The 20,677-nt window shown below is 43.3% G+C and overlaps 3 protein-coding genes across 4 annotated transcripts; 2 read left to right on the top strand and 1 right to left on the bottom strand.

Moving 5' to 3' along the window:
- Positions 1-932: 932 nt before the first annotated feature.
- LOC136545818 (uncharacterized) lies at positions 933-2,217 on the bottom strand. Its single transcript, XM_066537794.1, has 3 exons — positions 1,862-2,217; positions 1,661-1,761; positions 933-1,571 (listed from the first exon to the last, which is right to left on the bottom strand). Exons 1-3 carry the CDS (start codon positions 1,948-1,950, stop codon positions 1,018-1,020), a joined length of 744 nt encoding a protein of 247 aa, XP_066393891.1. The 5' UTR covers positions 1,951-2,217; the 3' UTR covers positions 933-1,017.
- A 5,487-nt stretch (positions 2,218-7,704) lies between these two features.
- Positions 7,705-10,936, top strand: LOC136541703 (alpha-galactosidase-like). Its single transcript, XM_066533722.1, has 15 exons — positions 7,705-7,951; positions 8,091-8,149; positions 8,263-8,319; positions 8,418-8,452; positions 8,604-8,707; positions 8,874-8,949; positions 9,166-9,224; positions 9,318-9,383; positions 9,469-9,552; positions 9,642-9,706; positions 9,823-9,905; positions 10,017-10,107; positions 10,261-10,313; positions 10,412-10,555; positions 10,699-10,936. The coding sequence occupies exons 1-15, from the start codon at positions 7,758-7,760 to the stop codon at positions 10,792-10,794; spliced, it is 1,266 nt and encodes a 421-aa protein (XP_066389819.1). The 5' UTR covers positions 7,705-7,757; the 3' UTR covers positions 10,795-10,936.
- Positions 10,937-15,196: 4,260 nt separating this feature from the next.
- LOC136541702 (uncharacterized) lies at positions 15,197-20,457 on the top strand. Of its 2 annotated transcripts, XM_066533720.1 has the most exons (9): positions 15,197-15,733; positions 16,656-16,787; positions 17,789-17,912; positions 18,060-18,096; positions 18,184-18,370; positions 18,538-18,614; positions 18,727-18,862; positions 19,784-19,987; positions 20,081-20,457. In XM_066533720.1, exons 1-9 carry the CDS (start codon positions 15,266-15,268, stop codon positions 20,138-20,140), a joined length of 1,425 nt encoding a protein of 474 aa, XP_066389817.1. In that variant the 5' UTR covers positions 15,197-15,265; the 3' UTR covers positions 20,141-20,457. The 2 variants fall into 2 exon arrangements, with proteins under 2 accessions (XP_066389817.1, XP_066389818.1); XM_066533721.1 differs by having other exon boundaries at positions 15,200-15,733; positions 18,060-18,370.
- Positions 20,458-20,677: the final 220 nt, after the last annotated feature.

The following is a 20,677-nucleotide window of genomic DNA, read 5'->3' as shown; positions in this document are numbered from 1 at the left end:
AATTTAGAGCATGTCAAGATTACATATAGGTTAAGGAAGTATGATAAAATAAAATGTAGATGATTCAAACAACTCAGATTATGGAAGATATTATACTAATCCCAGCCCTAAATTAATTATTGGAATCATTCCCCTTAAACTCGCTGATAGGAGGTTAAACTATTAAGCAATTTAACCAATAATAATATAACACACATATAACCTAGGGATTCAAAAAATCTAGATTATTATTATCCAAATTCAAATTTTTATTCAAATTATAATAATCCATACATGATCCAAATGGGCCCTTAGTATACTACTCCCTCCATTTTCAAAATCAAGTATGTTTGTCCTAAATCGAACTTATCTATTTTTGTAAAACTTATATAAACAATACATAAACATCTAGTACATAAAAAAGATACAATAAATCCACCACATAATATATTTTGACAGTGTATTTATTTACAGATGTTAATATACTTTTTTGTTTAAATTTTAGGTCGTTTTAGTGTTGTATGAAGTCAAGTTTGTCTAGTTTTGACCCAATTTATAGAAACACATTCACATCAACAAAATGCACTAACAAAATAAATGTTATGGTGTATCAACAAAATTAGTTTCATATTGTACATGTTTGTGTATTTTTCTATAAAACTTAAGTCAAAGATAGATAAACTAGACTTATGGCAAAAATTAAAATGGAAGTATGTTTTTTATAAAATTTGTCAAATAAGTTTGATCTATATAAATATGTTTTTATACAATTTGTCAAATAAGTTTGATCTATATAAATTTAAAACGAATCATAATTTGAATAGCAAACAAGCCTGAAAGTGGGGGGAAACATATTTGCAATATGCAAATTCTATAAAAATGCGCCCATGCAGGATCCAACTACAAACCTTCAGTTTACAAGACTGACGCTCTACCACTGATATATAGGAGCACATAAGTACACGATATTTGAGAATTATGTACAGTATGCTTCATAATCAATTGATGGGCCGGGATTACATCAAGTGGTTCAGCTTTTCATGTGCGGCGGTGCGCATGCGAATGGTCACGAGCCGCCGAGCCACGGTCGTGGTCGTGGAGGGACGAAGCCTCCTTCCTCCTGGCCCCGATCGAATGGGGATGCCGGCGTTCACTGTCACTCTGACGGCTTATCCTCATGGCGTGCTCCACCTTGGAGCTGGCCCTCCTCGGGCGCAGGGACTGCCGAAGCCTATCCTTCCTCCTCCCCCGCACCGACGCCGACGACGACGACTCCCACCTGGACGACCTGCCCGCCGCGGCGCCCCCACGGTGGTGGCCACTGTAGTCAGATGACGACGGCGACGGCGACGAGCCCCTGTAGTCGACGTCGTAGCTGCTCGTGCTGAGGTCCCCCAACTCGATGTCGTCGGGCTGCTGGCGCCGTTGGCCGCGCCGGCCGCGGTACACTCGCTCGGTGTCGCGCACCTTGCGCCAGAGGTGGTGGAGCACGCGGCAGCCGCCCCAGCAGGGCATGTACACCAGCTTGCAGGCGTTCTTGGCCAGGCACTTGACGACGCCTAGCTTGCATAGGAGGTAAAAGACGTAGAGCACTGCGCGAACAGGATTCATTAAGGTAGCAGAAGGAGGTTACATTTTTTTTTCTTGGATTGGAAATGTAGGGTGTGCGTGAGTGACTCACCGATGAGGACGAGTATGACAGCCAAGATGAACTTGAGGACGCTTGTGACGCAGAGGTGCTCGATGAAGCAGAGCAAGTCCCATGTCCCCGAGCAAACGCGCCTTTTTTTGCCAGAAAGAAAAGTAAAACGAGATCAGTAGGTAACAAGCGAAGGCAGGCGGCGTGGTAATACACCACTCTTTTGTCTCGAGACGAACGTACTCGCAGGAGACACCGTTGAACGGCGACGAGATGACGTTCCCGACGAGCGAGCCAAGGCCGCTCGCCGCCGTGCCGATGACAGAGCCCATCGATCGATGCTGCTTGTATTGTACGCCGGAACCAACGCCGGAGCAACTGTCTGTTCGCCGATCGATCAGAGCTTCCGGCCAGGCGGTGCCGCGGGCGAGCGCAGACAGTTCCTCCCTATCCCTGCAGCGGATGATCACAACTGGGCGGCAGGCGGCAGCGACGTGTACCGGTGCGGCAAGAACGGAAGGACGGAGGACGAACGCCCAACTGGCCGTAACCGTAACGACGGCTATCCGGGGGAGGGACTCCAACCGGCGGAAGCCCCTGCCCGAGTGCCGCACTGACGTCCTGCGCTCTCGATCGGCGAGGCCATTAGTTTTTATCCTATATTCGGTTTGTTTGACCGAAACATTGTTTTTTAAAAGTTTTAGACCAGCGAGGCCAAGATGCCAGGAACGAGGCCAAGATGCGAGGCCATTAGTTGGCAGGCAGTTGCCGCGTAGACACAGACATGACGGTTTGTTGGGCCGGGCTGTATTGAGCCGAGAAAGGTGGTGGATTTGGAGGCCCAAATAAACGATGCGCAACTAGGTCGGTTTGGACGACCAGGGCGGCGGCCGCGTTCCGGGCTACTACTTCTTGCCGCTCGTGTAGTCGTGCTCCGTTCCGCACACGGCGACGGCTGGGAAGAAACCTCCAAACCCGTCTCTACAAACCACCTGCCGCCAGAAACCCTAGAGCGCCCGACCCATGGATCCGCAGCAGCCGGAGCCCGTCAGCTACCTCTGCGGAGGTAATCCTCTCGCCCCCGTATCTCCATCTGATGATTGGATTCGTTATCGGGCATCGGAATCAGGAGGGGCTTGCGCCCCTACTGGTTAATGAATCTATATAAATATTAAAGCAAAGTTTACGATACAAAGGGCAAAAGAGAAAAAAAAAATCATCCAGTCATCCGCTACTAGTAGCATGTCATGTTTATCTTTGAAATGATTTTTCACCTCCTGGCTCCTAGGGATGAATTTGATTTTTCTTTCGTTTCTTGTTGAAAAAAATATTATTGTTCTTCTTCAGATTGCGGAGCTGAGAATACCCTGAAGCCAGGAGATGTCATCCAGTGCCGTGAGTGTGGCTATCGCATCCTCTACAAGAAGCGCACCCGCCGGAGTAAGACCACATCATTCCTTCTCCTTTCATTAACATACGCGATTCCTTGTTTTCCTCGTCGGTTAGATTGAGGATAGAGCAAACAATTCTGTGTGTAAAGCAAAGACCGTCCTTTGTTATGGGGGTGCTGCCTAAAACATAATCGTTTTGACTGTACTGTCAGTAATATACCTTCCAAACCTAAAGGTTCAGTAATGTTGCAGGAAGGATTTTGCAAAGTAGCGGCATATAATGGATTAGATGGTTAGCTTATGAGTCACTTGTAGAAACTCAAAGACCGTATTATGAGTGATTGGCCAAGTGCCTAATCAGCTAGAGTTGTTTTATAGCATTGCTTCCATGTCTCAATTGTCTTTATAATTCCACTTCCTATATGATTGTTCTATAAGAACATTGGTGCCATCTTTTCCCCTCGAGTGTGGTTTTTCTAGCTTCTGTTTGCTGATATACAGTTTTGTTAGTAATCTTGTGTTTCTTCATGCCATGACTTCTCATGCCATTCTCTCTGAAACAATGTAACTTTATTGTCTTGAAGTCTTGATGCATTAAAAAAAAAAGAGGAATTGGTGCTATGATTAGCATATATGTGTATAGAAAAGAAAAATAATTGCAATACCAGTTACCTTCTATGAGGCAAGGTGAACTTGAGTTCATTTGTTAAACGCTGATCTTTCTTATTTGAGATGCCAGCTATTTTTGTATTCCAGTTAAAAAAAGCTGCTTATTACATTTCTTGTCCATTTATTATATTTTAGAACAAGGGAAACAAGTTGAGAAAATCAACTGCAGCTAGAAACTTTGCATGATTTAATGGATATGATATATGTTTGTTCCTGCTTAAAGAAACTCTGCCTGATTCCCAAGGGATCTTAGATGTTTAATTAGTTAATGCTGTGGTACTGGAGTCTTTTGTCTATTAAGAGAAATAACGCCTATATGAGTTTTATATGTCTGAAATTTTGGTGGACTTTGTGCTGTGTTAACCTCCACACTAGTATATTTTGTAAGATGGATGTGTTTGTTTCTCTCCATCCTCCTTAGTTTTTATTGTGAAGAAAAGGTTTAATACTGCTTTGTGTATCGCTTTCTTTTCCACATTCTTCATTGTTTCGGTTTGTGTACTTCAACTCAAAATTCAAATTACCTTGCTAGCATGCTGTTATCTTTGCTGATTCCACTTGTAGATCTTCTGATGTATACAGCTTAGTGAGGCAACCAGTTTGTAGTCCGCATGGTGCACTTAGCTCATATATAGGATACTATGCTACTAACTTCTGGACACCATTGGTACCCTGTGCATTAACAGAAACTGTAGTGGCTTTGATAACAATATTCTTCTGTCCACAGTTACACTTAGATCACAGCAATTCATTTACCTTGTTATCCATTAATTCTTAGTTACAATCGTCACAAGTCATGAAGGTAGTAACCTAGTATGATGTGATGTGTTTTGTAGCTATATATCTTAGGGGTATATTACCACAATGAGAATATGCACGTAGCGCACATTTATTTTCTTAAAAAAGAATATGTGCGCATTCACAAGTAATGATTGGTTTGATTATCGTTATAGGTTGATAATGCTAAGTGCATAGTCCAAAAGTCTTCTCATTAACAATTAAATAATGACCTGCAGCTGTAGGCAACTGTTGTCATATATGTGGGATGTTTAAGACATAGTAGCAACTGTTGTTGTCATATACATTTCTCACCCAATAAAAAATTCCTGCACAATCTAATTCATCTGAAATGGCAATTAGCCTATAGCTGTTAGTCCTTCTGAAGATATGTATGGGGCTATGACATAGTTGTTGCAGTACGTCAGTACGATACAATTGAACCTAATCGTCTATTGCTGACATTAAAGTATTGTATGTGGACTTAGCTGACTGCAAATTGCAAAAATAATATGTTCAATATCAAGGATGAAAACAGGCATTTGCTCTTTTAGATATTGTACTGCTTCGGCTTCTCTGTTGCATTTGTTATTGCTATAAAAGTATGGAAAACGACAATTATCATGCTTTTATCCTCTATATGGTAGAGGACAAACACAGCACAATACGTAGGAACGATTCTAGACACTGAAAATGGTAGCTGAATTGAGTGTGAAATTAGATCCCATGGTTGACAATCGTAGACACTAGACACTGAAAATGGTAGTTGAATTGAGTGTGAAATTGGAGCTCATGGTATCAAAAAAAAAAATGGAGCTCATGGTTGACAATTCTAGGAACCAGAAATGCTAGCTTTATTCAGTCTGAAGTTAGATGTCATGGTTGATCTGTTAAACTGAATACATCTGCATTTGATTTGTATTTCTAATTTGATCTTTGTTCCAATGTGGCATTCCTCACCAAATGTTATGTTTCTTGTATAGTTGTCCAATATGAAGCACGCTGAGGAGTGAAGACAAGGGAAAACACTGAAGATGGTGGATCTATTACTCTGCCACTATACCTATGTAAAGAGTCTTGTGAGGGAAATGAAAATGTCAGACATAATGTTTGAATGTCGTCGTGTGCCTCCTTTGGACTTGAGCTTTAATCTGTAACGCTTGAACTGGGGATTGATTTGAGAATTGAGATACTGCAGTAATATGTTGATGGGTCGTAAGTGGCGAATCTAATGCATGATATGCCTGAATCTAATGCATGCGTGTTATGCCAGCGTTATTTATTGACAATTTGTTTGCCGCCTATCGAAAAATCATGGGTGTTCAGCAGAGGCATCTATTTATACGGCTGGAATATTGCTTGTGTCCTTGTGCGTCGATCATCCATTCATTCAGAACTGATGAAAACTATGTGATGGGGCGTGAATCAGTTGTATCTTGTATGCTTGTACGGAGTGTTGTTACTCTTTATTTTTTTGCATGTACATTGACAAACTTTAGTGCTCGTTTAGTTTCTAAAAACTTTTCAAAAATGTGCTACAGTAGCCATTACATCGAATTTTACGATACATGTATGGAGCATTAAATATAGATGAAAAAAATTAATTATACAGTTTGATTGGAAATTACGATACGAACGTCTTGACTTAGCCATTCATAACATTTTCGCCTAACATTTTTCGCGGTATGGGGCGCCTTTCCTGTTGGCTGGAGAAAATGTGAACAAATGTAGGGACAGGTCGCAGGAGGCACGCGGATCTAATCATCGTATGCACCCAAGCAGTCCACTGCGCGCCGTACCTGTCCTCCACGACAAGCTGTCGCCCGCGCGTCACGGCTTTACGAGCGATTCCCGCGCACCCCTCGCCGCTGTCCTGTCTTGCTGCCATGGCGGTAAGGCCTGGTTTAGTTTAAAAAAATTTTCACTCTAAACTATCACGTTGTATCCAGTGGCATATATATGAAGTATTAAATATAGACGAAAAAAAATAATTACACAGTTGGTTGGAAATCGTGAGACAAATGTTTTAAGACCAATTAGTCCATGATTAGCCATAAGCGCTACAGTAACTAACATGTGCTAATGCTGGATTAATTAGGCTTAATAAATTCGTCTCGCAGTTTTCAGGCGAGCTATGTAATTAGTTTTTTTTATTAGTATCCGAAAACCCCTTCCGACATCCCCGAAACATCCGATGTGACATCCAAAAATTTTCATTTCGCGAACTAAACACAGCCTAAGCGTATCTCAAACATATTAGCTCATTCAATGCTAAAAAATAATTTTAAATTTCAAGACATGTCGGTTTTTTTAGATATATTATTTTATAGATCTAAATACATAGCAAAATCTATGTATATAGAAAAAGGAAAACATCTTATAATTTAGGGTCTATTTGAATACATTAGCGCTAAAAATTACTTCCTCCATCCTAAATTACAAGACGTTTTGGTATTTTTAGATTCATAACTTTTATTCAGTCTGTTCGTTTGTTGGTTTCAGTCAGCCAAACCAGCCAGTAAACAGTGTTTTCTTCTCACAACAAACCAGCACCAGCCAGCCCAAACCAGTCCAGAAACTAACCAGCGAACATGCCAATTATGTATGTAGACATAATATGTATCTAGGTGCGTAGTAAAAAAAATATGAATCTAGAAAAGCCAAAGCGTCTTATAATTTGGAACAGATGAAGTAGCAGTTAAAATTAGTGCTAGTGGTTTAGCTGAAGGGTTGTTAACTATTAGTTCTATTAGCAGGTTTGTAGTTATGAATATATGCTAATAGTTTATATGTACCTTTGATTTACTATTTAACCCTCTATTATCCAAACGTCACTTTACTGAAAATTAGCTAGCTAGCTAGCTAATTTTTAGTGTAAATTGATCCAAAACATGACCTTAGAATGGAGAGAGTAATATAAGGAGTTATAGTTAGCCCCAACAAATTACTCATCATGTCTCCTATTCTATCTCTAACATCTAAAAATTTGAATTATATTGGTAAGAGAAGAAGAAAAAGATGCTACTGATGAAGGATTTTATTTAAGAGATGTAGATAGGTAATCCGTTGGTGAGCTGGAGATGGTTAAGGTACCGGAAACTGAAAGCGTATGGCTACGTGAGACACCGCGGCCCCGTCACGCGGCGCGTCAGACAAGCCTCCATCAATCGCTGCCGCAGCGTTGCAGTGCGTCACGCTCACGCGACACGCACCGCTCCGTCTCCTTCTCCAGCTCATATATACGGATACGGGCATGGTGTCGGTGACAAGCACATACGCAGCGCAGCGCGGAACCACCAAGGATGGCACCCGAGATTCAGAGCCTGTTTCCGAGTACGACGGCCGTGCTCCTCCTGCTGGGCGCCTGCCTCTCCGCCGCCGCGGTGGCAGCGCTCGGTGCCGCGGACGACGCCAGCAGGCCGGCGGTGCCTCTGCCTGGTGGAGGCGCCCGGCGCGTCCTCTTCGCCAACGGGCTCGGTCTGACGCCGCAGATGGGGTGAGGAACGAAACCAGCACTCCGAATTCAGATGTGCATGCATGCGATGCGTGGCTTCCGCCGCTCCCGGCTGTGGTTTGTTGTCTGAGCCTTTTTCCGTGGGTTTTTTTCTTTGTGTTTTGTCGTCGCTTTTTCGCAGGTGGAACAGCTGGAACCATTTTCAGTGCGACATCAACGAGGCGGTCGTCCGGCGCACCGGTCAGTCAGAGACCACCACCCCAATCAGCTCGTATCTGAAATCACCAGCGCCATTGGTTTCTTTCTGATGATATGGCTATTGCTCACTGATTCGCTGTTAACTTGATTCACAGCTGATGCACTCGTCGCCACCGGACTTGCAAAGGCTGGCTACAAGTATGTCAACTTAGGTAGTGTATTCTATACATATATGCAGAGTTCATACTTCATACGTGTTGGATGTTATCATAGTGTTCGGTGTCACTGAAAGATGACATTGCTATTGCAGATGACTGCTGGGCGGATTACCAAAGGACCAAAGAGGTAGTACGAGTGCTAGTTGATTTTTTTCGTCAGTTACTTTCAGTTAAATTCTTGCACTGCTGAACATTGATCCAAGCACGATCAGTCTGACTGCGACCTGCAAGAAGTCAAGAATTTATGAAATTGGCTTGGCTAACTGGCTTTCTGACAGGGATACATGATCGCTAATCCCAAGACATTCCCATCCGGAATCAAGGCCCTGGCAGATTATGTTCACAGCAAGGGGCTTAAGCTTGGCATCTACTCTTCAGCTGGGTACGTTCTTTTATTTTCCCCTTTTCCTTCAACAAGTTCGGTCGGCTCTTTTTGATTCAATCAAGTGGGAATAAGTTCACCCAGGCTACCTCATGCCCAAAAGCTCACGAGTTTCCACTGCAAATCCATGTTGAACTAAAACCGGACTGCCTTCCGTAAATTTCAGGACAAGAACTTGCAGCAACAGGATGCCTGGATCTCTGGGCCACGAGGACAAGGATGCTAAAACGTTTGCATCATGGGTACATACACATGCTACTACAGATGTTCAGTCTTTCAGACATCTGATAGCATTTGACTAGGACTTGCGGTTTCAGTTCACCAGTAGAATTTTAGTCTACTACCAGTATCAGTTACTCTTCTTCTATTATATATAGAGCAAAAAATCAAAAAGAAGCAACCTTACCTTAGTTACTATATATCGTTTCTTCACTCGACGCTTGACCATACGTGTGCAGGGTGTTGACTACTTGAAGTATGATAACTGCTACAGAGACGGCACGCCTGAAACCGTGAGGTGCACATTTTGTTTATCTGCACATTCAGTTCGTGTACCATTCTTGTTTCTTTCAGATGTATATGTAGCGGGCAGCTGTAAATTGTGATGCAGGTTTGGGCGCATGTCTCGCGCGCTGAAGAACTCTGGCCGCCCCATCTTCTACTCACTTTGCGAATGGTGTGGCATGCATCCCTTTGCCTTCTTGGTCTTCTCTTTTTGCTTGAAAAATGCACCTGAGCTGACGGTTATTTAACTTCGTCAGGGGCTACATGGAAGTGCCCAAATGGGGCGGCATGTACGGCAACAGCTGGAGGACCACCGGCGACATCAACGACGCATGGTCAGGGTAAGTGACGCTCATCAGCTCTTCGAGTACGTAGCTAGTAATTGTCTCGCTGATAACTGATTGGGTTAACTTGTGGGTTCTTGCGACAGCATGCTGGACAACATCGACCGGAACGACGCCTACGCCCGGTACGCCAAGCCCGGCGGTTGGAACGGTCAGTTCGTATCGTCCACGTCTATCTCTGTTTAGCTTCCTGGATGAAATGCATCCGGATTCGATCCATGAGGTTTTCCTGTCAGCTGATCAATGGCTTGCTTCTCTCCCACACAGATCCTGACATGCTGGAGGTCGGGAACGGAGGGATGGCGTACAACGAGTACGTCGTGCACTTCAGCCTGTGGGCCATCGCCAAGGTGCGTGAATCATTTCCAGGCTCAGGCTCAGGCTCATAAGAAATGAGCGTCTGTCCGACTCTGTGTGTGCTCACAATTACCGGTCGAATTCTTGGCGCCAACCTTTGACAGGCTCCTCTTGTAATCGGCTGCGACGTAACGAGAGTTTCCAAGGAGACGCTGGGGATCCTCTCCAACGCAGAGGTCATCGCGATTAACCAAGGTCATCACAACACAATTAATGCATCTTCGTTCTCATCAGCAAAATCTTTTTCACATTAAGTAGTTCAAGTGTTCAGTTCTTTCTACTCACGCACGAGGACAAAGTTCACTTATTGACTCTTGTCTTCATGTGTGCCAATTGTGTTCGGCGCAGATCGGATGGGTGTCCAGGGAAACAAAGTGAAGAAGTATGGCAACGATCTCGAGGTACAGAGATAGTATCTACCAAATCGATCGTCATCGCAAGCAGCACGTCTCGCTCGGGTAGGAAATCCTGAATCCCGTGGCGTTTGATTATATTGCAGGTGTGGGCGGGGCAGCTCTCCCGCCACAGGAAGGCAGTGCTGCTGCTCAACCGGGGGGCGACGCGCTCCGCGTCCATCACCGCGGCATGGCCGGACGTCGGCATCCGCCGCGGCGTCACCGTCGAGGCCAGGGACGTCTGGAAGGTACGTGAATGCGTGGTGGCTGGAGGACCAGCCGCTGGCCATTTCTCCCGTTCCGCGCATCCGAGCCGAGCTAGCTTGCTTGCCAGATATGCATGTGGCTCGAATTCATGCAAGCTTATGGTTTATGATTCATTCATCTGCAGCATGAGACGCTCCCGGGCAGGTTCACCGGCAGCCTCACGGCGGTGGTCGGGCCGCACTCGTGCAAGCTCTTCGTCCTCACGCCCGTTCCTCGCTGACGACGGCGCCGCAGGAGATCCATCCATCGATCTGCCTAGAAATTAAACCTGTATGATTTCAGATTATGGTGCAACGCTCAGTTTGGCTCAGATTTGAGATCGAACATGGCGAATAAATTAGACCAACAACTTCGCTACCCTACTCAGTGTGTGCTCGCCACCATCGAAAGAACAGAACAATTCAAATCTTTTAGCGTCGTTTTCCAAAAAAAAAAACAAATTTTTAGCTTGAACGCTAAAATCTTTGTTTTTCAAGGTGCAACCTACTTCGATCCATTCAGCTTTGTCCAAGCTTAAACCTTTACAGTTTGGTCAACAATTTTTAAAAAAAGTACGTTGGAGAAAAACAATTACTATTTTTAATATAAAAAATACTTTGATAATATTTTATTTTTTCAATATTATTATACTGATATTGCTAGGCCGGATCCCGGTGGGAGAGGGCGGACGTGGTGGTGGCGGGCGTGGTGGCGGCGGTGGGCGTGGTGGTGGTGGCGGCGTGGTGGTGGCGGCGGACATGGTGGCGGGCGTGGTGGCAGCGGCGTGGTGGCGGCGGCGAGCCGCGTGCGGGGTGGGCGGCTTTTTTTATATATTTTTCGAAAATTTTTTGCGAGTGTCGGTTTTAGCACTAAAACACTCGGCAAAGAAATCTTTGCCGGCACTGTATACGCCGAGTGCCGTATGCTTTGCCGAGTGTTTTTTGGGTTTCACCGTGTGCCGTGGACATACGGCAAACCTAGGCATTCCGGTAGTGATGCTTTACCTATCTATCTGCATATGGGTAAACTTAATCATGGGTCATCCGACCTGATCTCAGTGGATCATATCATAATTTACAACCCAAGATCTGACCTGACCGCACATGAAAAAATCCAACCTAAAGTGGGCAAATTTGAAAGAAAAGACCTTGAGAATTATAGCCTAACCGGCCTGTACGTCGGGTCGAGCTCGAGCCGAAGATTATGACCTGATATATTTTTCCGGCCCAACCAGACTTGTCGTTTGATCAAGTCTGCATGTAGGATGCTTTGGAGCCTTGCAAATAGAGGTCATCGTAGCTCACAAGTCCAACTCTTTTGTGTCGTTACTTTTGTTGGAATCAATGATGGTCTGGAGAGAAAAACCTTAGCCTCATTTGTCTTAGCTATCACCTGCTATTGGAGAGGGAGAAGGAGCATAACACAACACAAACACAATGTGAGAGAAAGGAGGAATTTGACCAGCTTTGATGGTAAGGTTATTTTCAAGCTTGTGATCGTAAGTTCAAACATTGATCTAGTCAGTTGGTTTGAGGATTATTGGTTGAGTAGAGCATTATATTTGAGAGGGATTGGTTGGTCCAAAGTTATTACTGGAGTTTTCGAACGTATTAGTTCTGTTGTATAGTTGATTTGAGTGGTGAAATGGTGTGACATATCAGGTTTGGTATAGTTGATTTGGGTGGTGAAATGGTCCGACTGAGCTGAAACGTTATCAAAGGTTTGGGACTCAGGAGCAACATGCCTACCCAAATTTACGCACACTGAAGCTATAGCTTACGAGATACGAACCGATTATTGAGAGGATAGAATATATGACTTTCCTTTTGTCTATTACCATTCCTCTTATGAGATGGTTGTATGTAGTTGTTGTACTTGATGCCAAGTTGCAACTTAATGAATGTGTTGTTGTTGTAATGCTCTACATGGTCTAGAGAAGACTTCTTATACCTATTATTGACCCGTGGAAACTTAGGCTCTGTTTGGCAGAGCTCTTAGAGCTGATTCTCTGTTGAATCTAGCAGGAGCTCTGCCAAACAGTTTTCTAGAGAAGTGATTCTTTACTGATTCTTTGAGTGATTATCTGAAATGAACTAAGAGGTTGTGTGCTGAAAAAAGCAGCTTCTCCTAATTATGTGAAATGATTCTCCATCATGATTTTTAGAGTTTATGTTAAAGAACAAAATATAATCACTTTTAGCCACAAAATCACTTCTGTTAGTGAATCGACTTTCATAGAGAATCAAAATCAGATGGGGCTCTACCAAATAGACCCTTAGAGTATAAGGATTTTTTTTCATAAATCACTATGTCACTGTACATGTGATTGTTAAAATTCTACTATTGATATCATGGTAGCCCCTCTCCTCATTGTTCATCACAAGATGAGGATTTATAGTGTATTTATGTTGTCGTTTTGTCTTAACATTTGTTGCCTTTGGAGCAGCTGTAGCGTTGGTGAAAATTAAACAAACCATAAACATCAGAGTAGATGAATTATATTTGTTAGAGCGAAAATTGACATTCAAACTCTGTTTGACTTACAGAGAATAAAATATTTATCTGAGTTTAATCGCTAGTTTTCATTCTCCATCCACACCGAAGAAAGATTAGGAAGAAGAGAAAAAAATCAAAATCACAAAGATAGCCAACATTTATTGTGATTGTTGAAGTGTGTCCCCTTGATTACAATATCTGTCAAAAAATACAAGCTTTGGGTGACTTGGCGGTACATAAACGTAAGCATAGCATAATGTCTTTTGGATAACCATAGAGAGCCGAGCATTGGTTATATTAATTAGGGTTGCCAAATGAGCTTTTCTTTTCACCAAACGTGTTGACACGTGAGATTAATTAGAGAGGGTAAGGTGATATTCTATAACAGAGATCAAAATAGGGTTGTAAACTTTTTAAGACACATGCTTGTAAAATATCGCCCTTTTCATTTAAAAATCATGCAATGAGAGTATATTTTTATTATACATTCTGTTATTAAATAATACGCTGAGGAGATGCATGGTTTTTTCACCATATTTTTTAAAATAAATAAAAGGGAATAAGTAGCGCCCAAGCGTCTGTCCCCAGGCCCGCGTTCAGACACAGCTTCGCCACACCCTGTCCTGTCCCCCGCGTAACAGAGCATCCGCCGCGCTCGCAGGGGGCCTCAACATCGCCGTGCCCGCGTCACCTGCGGCGTGGCTCGCAGCAAGTCGGTCGTTCTCCATAGCCAGGTTCTGCATCTCCCATGTTGTGCCACAAGCTTATGCTCAAGGACCTCCAGCGGGACCAGCGGAGGCAGCATGTCGTCGGCCCACGTGCGCCAGCACAAACGTGACCTTGTGCGTCCTGCGGTGGAGCGCTGCCAGCATCTTACCAGTCGATGCCGCCATGGTTCTTGCGCTAGCTCTCTCTACCTCGCTCAACAGCCCTACATTGAGATTTACTTATGAAACACTCAACTGCAACATACTTCCTCCGCCCCACAATAGAAGTCATTATGAGATGCATGTTTGTCAAACATTCTCAACTTTGATTAGGTTTGTAGAAAATACGTGCAACATTTATATCTCCAAATAAGTTTATTATAAAAGTATATACGACGATCTATCTAATGATACTAATTATGTATTATAAATATTAATATTCTTTTATGTATAATTGGTCAAAGTTAAAAAAAGTTGACTTCTCGGGAAGCGAGAACGACTTCTATTTTGGAACAAAGGGAGTACGTCTGAAACAGATAAAATATTTGAAACATTTACTTGCAACATAGCCATTGCAAACATATGCAACATGCAAATAAAACACTTGCAATATACGTTTGAAATAAATAAAACATCTGGAACATGTTGTTGCAACATATGTGTGAAACATATGCAAACATCTAGATCAAAACGCTTGCAACATACATCTGAAACAGATGAAATATTTTGAACAAACGTGTGTAACATGCCTCTGAAATACTTGCAACATCCCTAATATATTTTTGCAACATCGATAAGAAACAATTGCAACTTATCTTTGAAACAACTGAAATGGCTGAAACATACATTTTGCAACGTAGGGTAAGGGGCCTGGGCCGATCGATTCCCGTCGTCAGGGTGGGAGCCACGCGGTGAGTGGCATCGCACGAGCACCACTAGCATCTGCCCGCGCTCGTGGGTGCCCATGGCTTAGCCAGGGTTGACACGAGGCGCCCCAACACGTGCGTCCAACGGCCATCGGTAGGAGCACCTGCAACGAGACATCTTGGCGGCGTTGGGGATTGGAGAAGAGGCCCTGCTGTCAGCGCACACGATAAAACGAGAGATTGGGAGAGCAGAGGCAGCGCACGCGCACAGAACGGAGATGCCGCGAGGGATAGCCGTGCGGTGGGTGGGTCGAATCCGCGCGGACCGGGCACACGAGCGTGGCGAGAGACAGGAGGCAGCAGTGTCGTGGGCTAGGCGAGCGTCCTAGGTCCGAGCGGCACGGGTGGAAACGGCAAGGTGAGGTGTGATGCCCGGCGTCATTATCGTAAATAAAAATGTTTGGCCATTACGCAGAATCGCATATACGGTCTACTGCCGTATTGGCAATTTCGTATACGCCGTTCACTACGAATACACCGTACACCGCCGCTTCGACGTACTTCGTATACGCGCAGGCGCGGCCCCCAGCTCCCCATCGCACGAGCCCTGCTCCCATTTCGCTTACCTTCGTCTCCCGCAGCGATGGACCCCGCGCCAGCGCCAGCGCCCCCATTCGCCGTGCACCTCGTCACCGGCGGCGGGTCCTCGCCGGAGCTCGCCCTCCTACTCCGCTCCCTCGCCGCCGCTCGCGTCGTCGCCCTTGACGCAGAGTGGAAGCCGCGCCGCCGCGGTAGCCCTGCCGCTGCCGCCCCTGCGGCCCTGGGCGACGGCACGACGCTGGCGGCCAAGGCATCTCCAGCGCCGCCGAAGTTCCCGACGGTGACGCTGCTTCAGGTGGCCTGCCGCGTCGGCGATGGAGGCGAGGGCGAGCGCAGCGAGGTGTTTGTCGTCGACCTGCTCTCCGTGCCGCTCGCCGACCTGTGGGCGCCGCTGCGAGAGCTGTTCGAGCGGCCTGATGCGCTGAAGCTGGGGTTCAGGTTTAAGCAGGACCTGGTGTACCTCTCCTCCACCTTCTCCGCTGCCCTCGGGTGCGACTCCGGATTCGATAGGGTAAGGGCGTGTTGACCAAATGTCGTGGCAAGCCTCACATTCATTTCCTGGAGGCTAAATTGATGTAAGTTTTCCAAATTGGGATTACATTAGTGATCCCCGCGTAATGGATACACATGTGCTGGGATAGGCTTAAACTTTGAACTGCTTGCTTAAAATTTAGAACTAAATTCTACAGGATTAATCCCTCTGGCTTTAGCAGCTTTTCTGTGGGAAAGGGAAAGGAATTAAGCTCTGGAAATGCTTTACAACTAGAAGCTTAGCCTGCAGAATTGCACAGCTAGTGATGGTTATCAGTTGCACTTTTTCAGAGGACATTACTACTAGTTTCCACCCTTTCTCAATAGACATTTTAGAGAACATGGGCCTAATAGTAATCATACTTGTACATCCACTGTATATTGAAAAAAATTAGGGATCTTTTTATGCCACAACAGCAAAGCGAGCAAAAATCAAATACCAACCAAGCTTTAGCGATAGACTGACAATTATGTGGGTCAACCATGTGTTAACGCATTGCATCTTATGATCCACATCACATTCCCTTTTGTTGGTAAAGTCTAGGACTGAGTCCATACCTGCAATTCATCCTTGATTGCAGGGTAAAGTCTAGGGCTTATTCCATACTTGCATTTCATCCTCTACAACAGAGTTATCTCCCCAATTACTGAGCCATCAGCATACTACATCATCTACTCATCATAGTTTGATTTATTTGCTCCTAATTAATACACTGAATTATCAATGTGGATAGATTAGGCATGGGTACCTGAAAATAAGTGTGCTAATCTTTCACGGTTTTCTATTTTTATATTCAGAAAGTGTTTCTAGGATTTTACCCTTTTTATTTGATTTTCATGATTTTTGGATGAGCATTGTTTGCTATATATTCAGATAACATGCTGGTATTCCTCTCTGCAAGGTGGAGCCTTTCTTGGATGTCACCAACATTTATTACTATCTCAAGGGCCATGACAGGCAGAAGAAGCTTCCAAAGGAGACCAAGAGTTTGGCAACTATTTGTGAGGAGCTGCTCAGTGTCTTTTTATCCAAGGTCAGCGTTGATAAGATGTCTTACGTTTATTTTTGGAACCTTAATTTATCAGAAGTGGTATGTACTCGTTGAGGTTATTCTTTTTTAAGTACTTGTACTTCACAAGAGAGTGTAGAGCACATAGGTTATACTGTCCAAAACTTGTGGCTTTGTTAAATAAGGCTACTGTTCCTTGTTTTCAAATCAGTGTCTATCCTTTTGAAAGTTCTTGTCTGCTTGAGTTTGTTGGTAGCCTTTCTTCTGGTTTTGATAATGGCTATCGTCCTCAGTAAGGTTCAACGCGTACCTGATGAACTAAAATATCAAGCGCTTTGTCCCTTGAGCCATCCAAATTAAAGGAAAAGGGTTTCAACATGGACCTGGTTCATCGAGGCGATTGCCATTATCAAAATCATGAAAAGGTTCGAGCACTACAACACTAGTGTTCAGCATGTTCGAGAATTACAGTTAGTTGTGTGCCATAAATAGATACTGGGCCAAGATAATATAGGTTGGGATATTCTGGTGCACAAGCTCAGCTCATTTGTTGCAAGAGATTGGCTCATTTTGTATGCAAGCATGGTTACACATGACAGGTATGATTATGCTCTTTTTGAACTTGAACACTCAAACGAGCTGCGTATCATTAGTTATATTAAGAGAGAGGGGGGGGGGGGGGGGGGGGGGGGGGGGGGCTTGCAACACAGACCCAGGAAGGAATTTTTACAAGCACATTTTACGCCAGGAAAAATACACGGATACAACTGCTCCCTAAAAGCGCACTACTCCGGCGACTGGGAAAGTAGTTTCCTTTTATGTTCATTTATATTCCCAGTAGTCAAGTGCAGTATAAGTTTTAAGTTGATCATAGCTGGTCTTGGAATTGCCTATTTTCACTTAAGTTTGTGAGCCAAATTTGAGCCTGACCTTCCTGCACGGCCAAGGCTCTACAACACTAGCAATCTTTGAAAACATTGGTGTTGATTTGCTTAATTATTATCCTTGCCCTTTTATTTTAATAGGAACTCCAGTGTAGTGATTGGTCATGCCGCCCCTTGAGTGAAGGGCAAATTCAATATGCAGCATCAGATGCCTACTACTTGCTAGACATATTTGATCTGTTCCAAAAAAAGATCACAGTGGAAGGTAATTCTTATTAAGTTCTCATTTTTAATTTCTTTTCTATTTTCTCTAAGCAATTTTTTGTTTGATTTGAAAGTCATCTTAGTACCAAGAATGACTTTTCTATTTCTGACTTCCTTTCTTACTTTTTTACTGTCAATTCTATTACAGGAAAATGTTCATCTACAACAGAACTTACTTCAGACAGGCATTGTTCATCTACAATTGAATGCTCTTCTTATGGATATGACATTTGCTCGGGTAGTTGTTTGATGTCCATAGTAACCAATTACAGTGAGAAGATAATATTGACAGAATCTGATGCAAAACCACGTACCTCAAGACGAAAAGAAAAACTGAAGATTCCTGCCAATGCCAAATGCAAAGATAAAGTGGATTGCAGTAGTGAATGGCAGGGCCCCCCTCCATGGGATCCTTCCATTGGTGGAGATGGATACCCGAAGTTCTTGTGTGATGTGATGGTAGGTTATCCTGATCTCGTTACCCCCAACTGTACAATTCATTTTTTTATTACCATTCTGCAGTGAATAAGATGAACTTAGGTTCAACAAAAACTTAACACCATACGAGTCAATTATGTTCCCTGTTTACAAACTGCTGGATTTGACCTTACAATAAATTTGAACAGATTGAGGGCCTAGCTAAGCACTTGCGATGTGTTGGAATAGATGCTGCAATTCCATCTTCAAAGAAACCTGAACCAAGGTCTTCCCTATACTTTCTGCGATAATTTTGGAACATTCTTAATGCAATTTCAATTGATAGTTCTCATTTAGCTTTTCTTGTGCTGCTTGCCACCTATTTTACTCACCTGTAGGGATCTATTAAATCAAACATACAAGGAAGGAAGAATATTATTAACAAGGGATGCCAAGCTCTTGAAATATCAATATTTAGCAGGTAACCAGGTATACAGAGTGAAAAGCCTGCTCAAACATGACCAACTAGCTGAGGTTTGTGCATATTTTGACCTTTTCCATCTTAAATATGATTTATACAATATCTTTCACAAGTTAATGCTAAATCTCCCATGGCTCATGCCCATGTTGGTTATATTGTTAACACCATAAATTTGGTTACCAAACTGAAGGAAAGTTTAGCTTCCTTGTTGGTTAACCTATGATTATGTAGCACCTAATAAATCATATTTCTGACAGTAAACGCTCCACTATCAGCTCAACCCAGGAGAGAGACCTTTCAATTGGTGTTGTGTGGACCAATCGAAAGTTAGACTAAAGAGTTTCAAGTAGTTTCTAGCATGAATCAATATAAATGGCAAATTGATTTTACTTTTAATTACTGTTGTTTACTGATTAAAGCTTAATTTAATTCCTTTATTAGCCACACATGCTTTATAACTGGATAAAAAAAGATGACATGATATTTTCTCAATTGATTCAAGTTTTAGAACTTAAAAATTTAATGAAGAACTGGAATTATTTGAATAGAGAATGATAGGTTGAGTACCATCTTAAAGATAAATTCCATGATATGTGAGGTTGATAAGTGAGCCCTGGGGCCACATGTTGGCAACACAACCATGACATTTTTGAACCCAAATAATCTTTCCGATGTTGCAGAGAATTCATCCATTCAAATATTACAACAAATCAAGTCGGTGTTTGTTTCTCTTAGCATGTTTGATTTGGATGCACAGCATTCTCATCAAGAATGAGGTGTTACCACATGAAGGTACCAGTTATCACCTGTGAACTGGTAGCACATATCAGTAGTCCTTGAGTGGAAATTGTATTTTTACGTAGAAAGCTCTATAAAGGCACCATACTTGTTTTCTAATGTTTCTATTTGATTAGGCAGAGGAACTGAGGAGATTTGGGGGCTAACTGATCAGTTTATTAACTTGCTTGTTTTAGGTCATTGATACCTTCCAATTAAAGATATCTGAGGACCAACTTATGTCTAGGTGCACAAAATGCAATGGTAGTTTTATTCAGAAACCACTTACCCTAGGGGAAGCTGTTGAAGCCTCAAAAGGTTTCCAGGTTATTCCCTCGTGCTTGTTCAACCGAAATCTGGAGTTCTGGAAGTGCACCGATTGCAACCAACTCTATTGGGAGGTACTTAATCTTCTACTGTATATAGTTGAGGGCTTGAGGCTGTATTATATTATTTCTCCATTTCTTGTAAGCAGCTATCTTATGCATCCACAGGGAACTCAGTACCACAATGCGGTTCAAAAGTTCTTGTCAGTGTGCAACATTAGTGACTAAGCAGTGCAGCCTTGGTACACATTTGTAAGGTACTGAGATACCATCACCTCCAAAAGAATAATATTCATCTGATCTTTGGCATCCAATCGTGCATGATTGAGGCAGGCCATCCATTTTAGTGGTTTGCTGTTCGTCACCGAGTTGCTGTAAATAGCCCAACACTTCCATTTCGAATGTGTTACTTTTATCAGAAATAGACACAATGGAATGCTCAACGGCCCAGCATGTCACATTGAGAATGCATGTACACTGAAAAATCAGAAGGTGAAATTTCACCAAATACAACATTGCTAGACATAACATAGTTTGTCCTTCAATATGCTGCACGATAGTCTCTCGGAAGTTTGAATGATCACACTATAAAATTATGTTAACGTGCTCGTGTTCGTCCAATTTGGGAACATCGGCAAAACAAAGGAGCAAAGAGATTGCTTAATTGATTCCTGTATGGTGTTACAATCTTACAACGGGTATGGTTAATTTGTGTAACAAGGACACTGCATTTAGCAAGAGGACTCATAGTAAGACAATCGCAAG

The sequence above is a fragment of the Miscanthus floridulus genome, chromosome 3 (genome assembly GCF_019320115.1).
Source record: "Miscanthus floridulus cultivar M001 chromosome 3, ASM1932011v1, whole genome shotgun sequence".
In the NCBI taxonomy this organism is placed as follows: domain Eukaryota; kingdom Viridiplantae; phylum Streptophyta; class Magnoliopsida; order Poales; family Poaceae; genus Miscanthus; species Miscanthus floridulus.
The sequence above is the reverse complement of the archived record's forward strand: the minus strand, read 5'-3'. Positions and strand labels throughout refer to the sequence as shown.

Coding starts and splice junctions, on each gene's coding strand:
- LOC136545818 (XM_066537794.1), bottom strand. CDS start 1,950: ATGGGCTCTGTCATCGGCACGGCGGCGAGCGGCCTTGGCTCGCTCGTC. Junction 1,762..1,861: donor TTCAACGGTGTCTCCTGCGA/GTACGTTCGTCT, acceptor TGGCAAAAAAAG/GCGCGTTTGCTCGGGGACAT. Junction 1,572..1,660: donor TGTCATACTCGTCCTCATCG/GTGAGTCACTCA, acceptor CTGTTCGCGCAG/TGCTCTACGTCTTTTACCTC.
- LOC136541703 (XM_066533722.1), top strand. CDS start 7,758: ATGGCACCCGAGATTCAGAGCCTGTTTCCGAGTACGACGGCCGTGCTC. Junction 8,708..8,873: donor GGCATCTACTCTTCAGCTGG/GTACGTTCTTTT, acceptor CGTAAATTTCAG/GACAAGAACTTGCAGCAACA. Junction 9,906..10,016: donor GCCTGTGGGCCATCGCCAAG/GTGCGTGAATCA, acceptor AACCTTTGACAG/GCTCCTCTTGTAATCGGCTG.
- LOC136541702 (XM_066533721.1), top strand. CDS start 15,266: ATGGACCCCGCGCCAGCGCCAGCGCCCCCATTCGCCGTGCACCTCGTC. Junction 15,734..16,655: donor GCGACTCCGGATTCGATAGG/GTAAGGGCGTGT, acceptor CCTCTCTGCAAG/GTGGAGCCTTTCTTGGATGT. Junction 19,988..20,080: donor GCAACCAACTCTATTGGGAG/GTACTTAATCTT, acceptor ATGCATCCACAG/GGAACTCAGTACCACAATGC.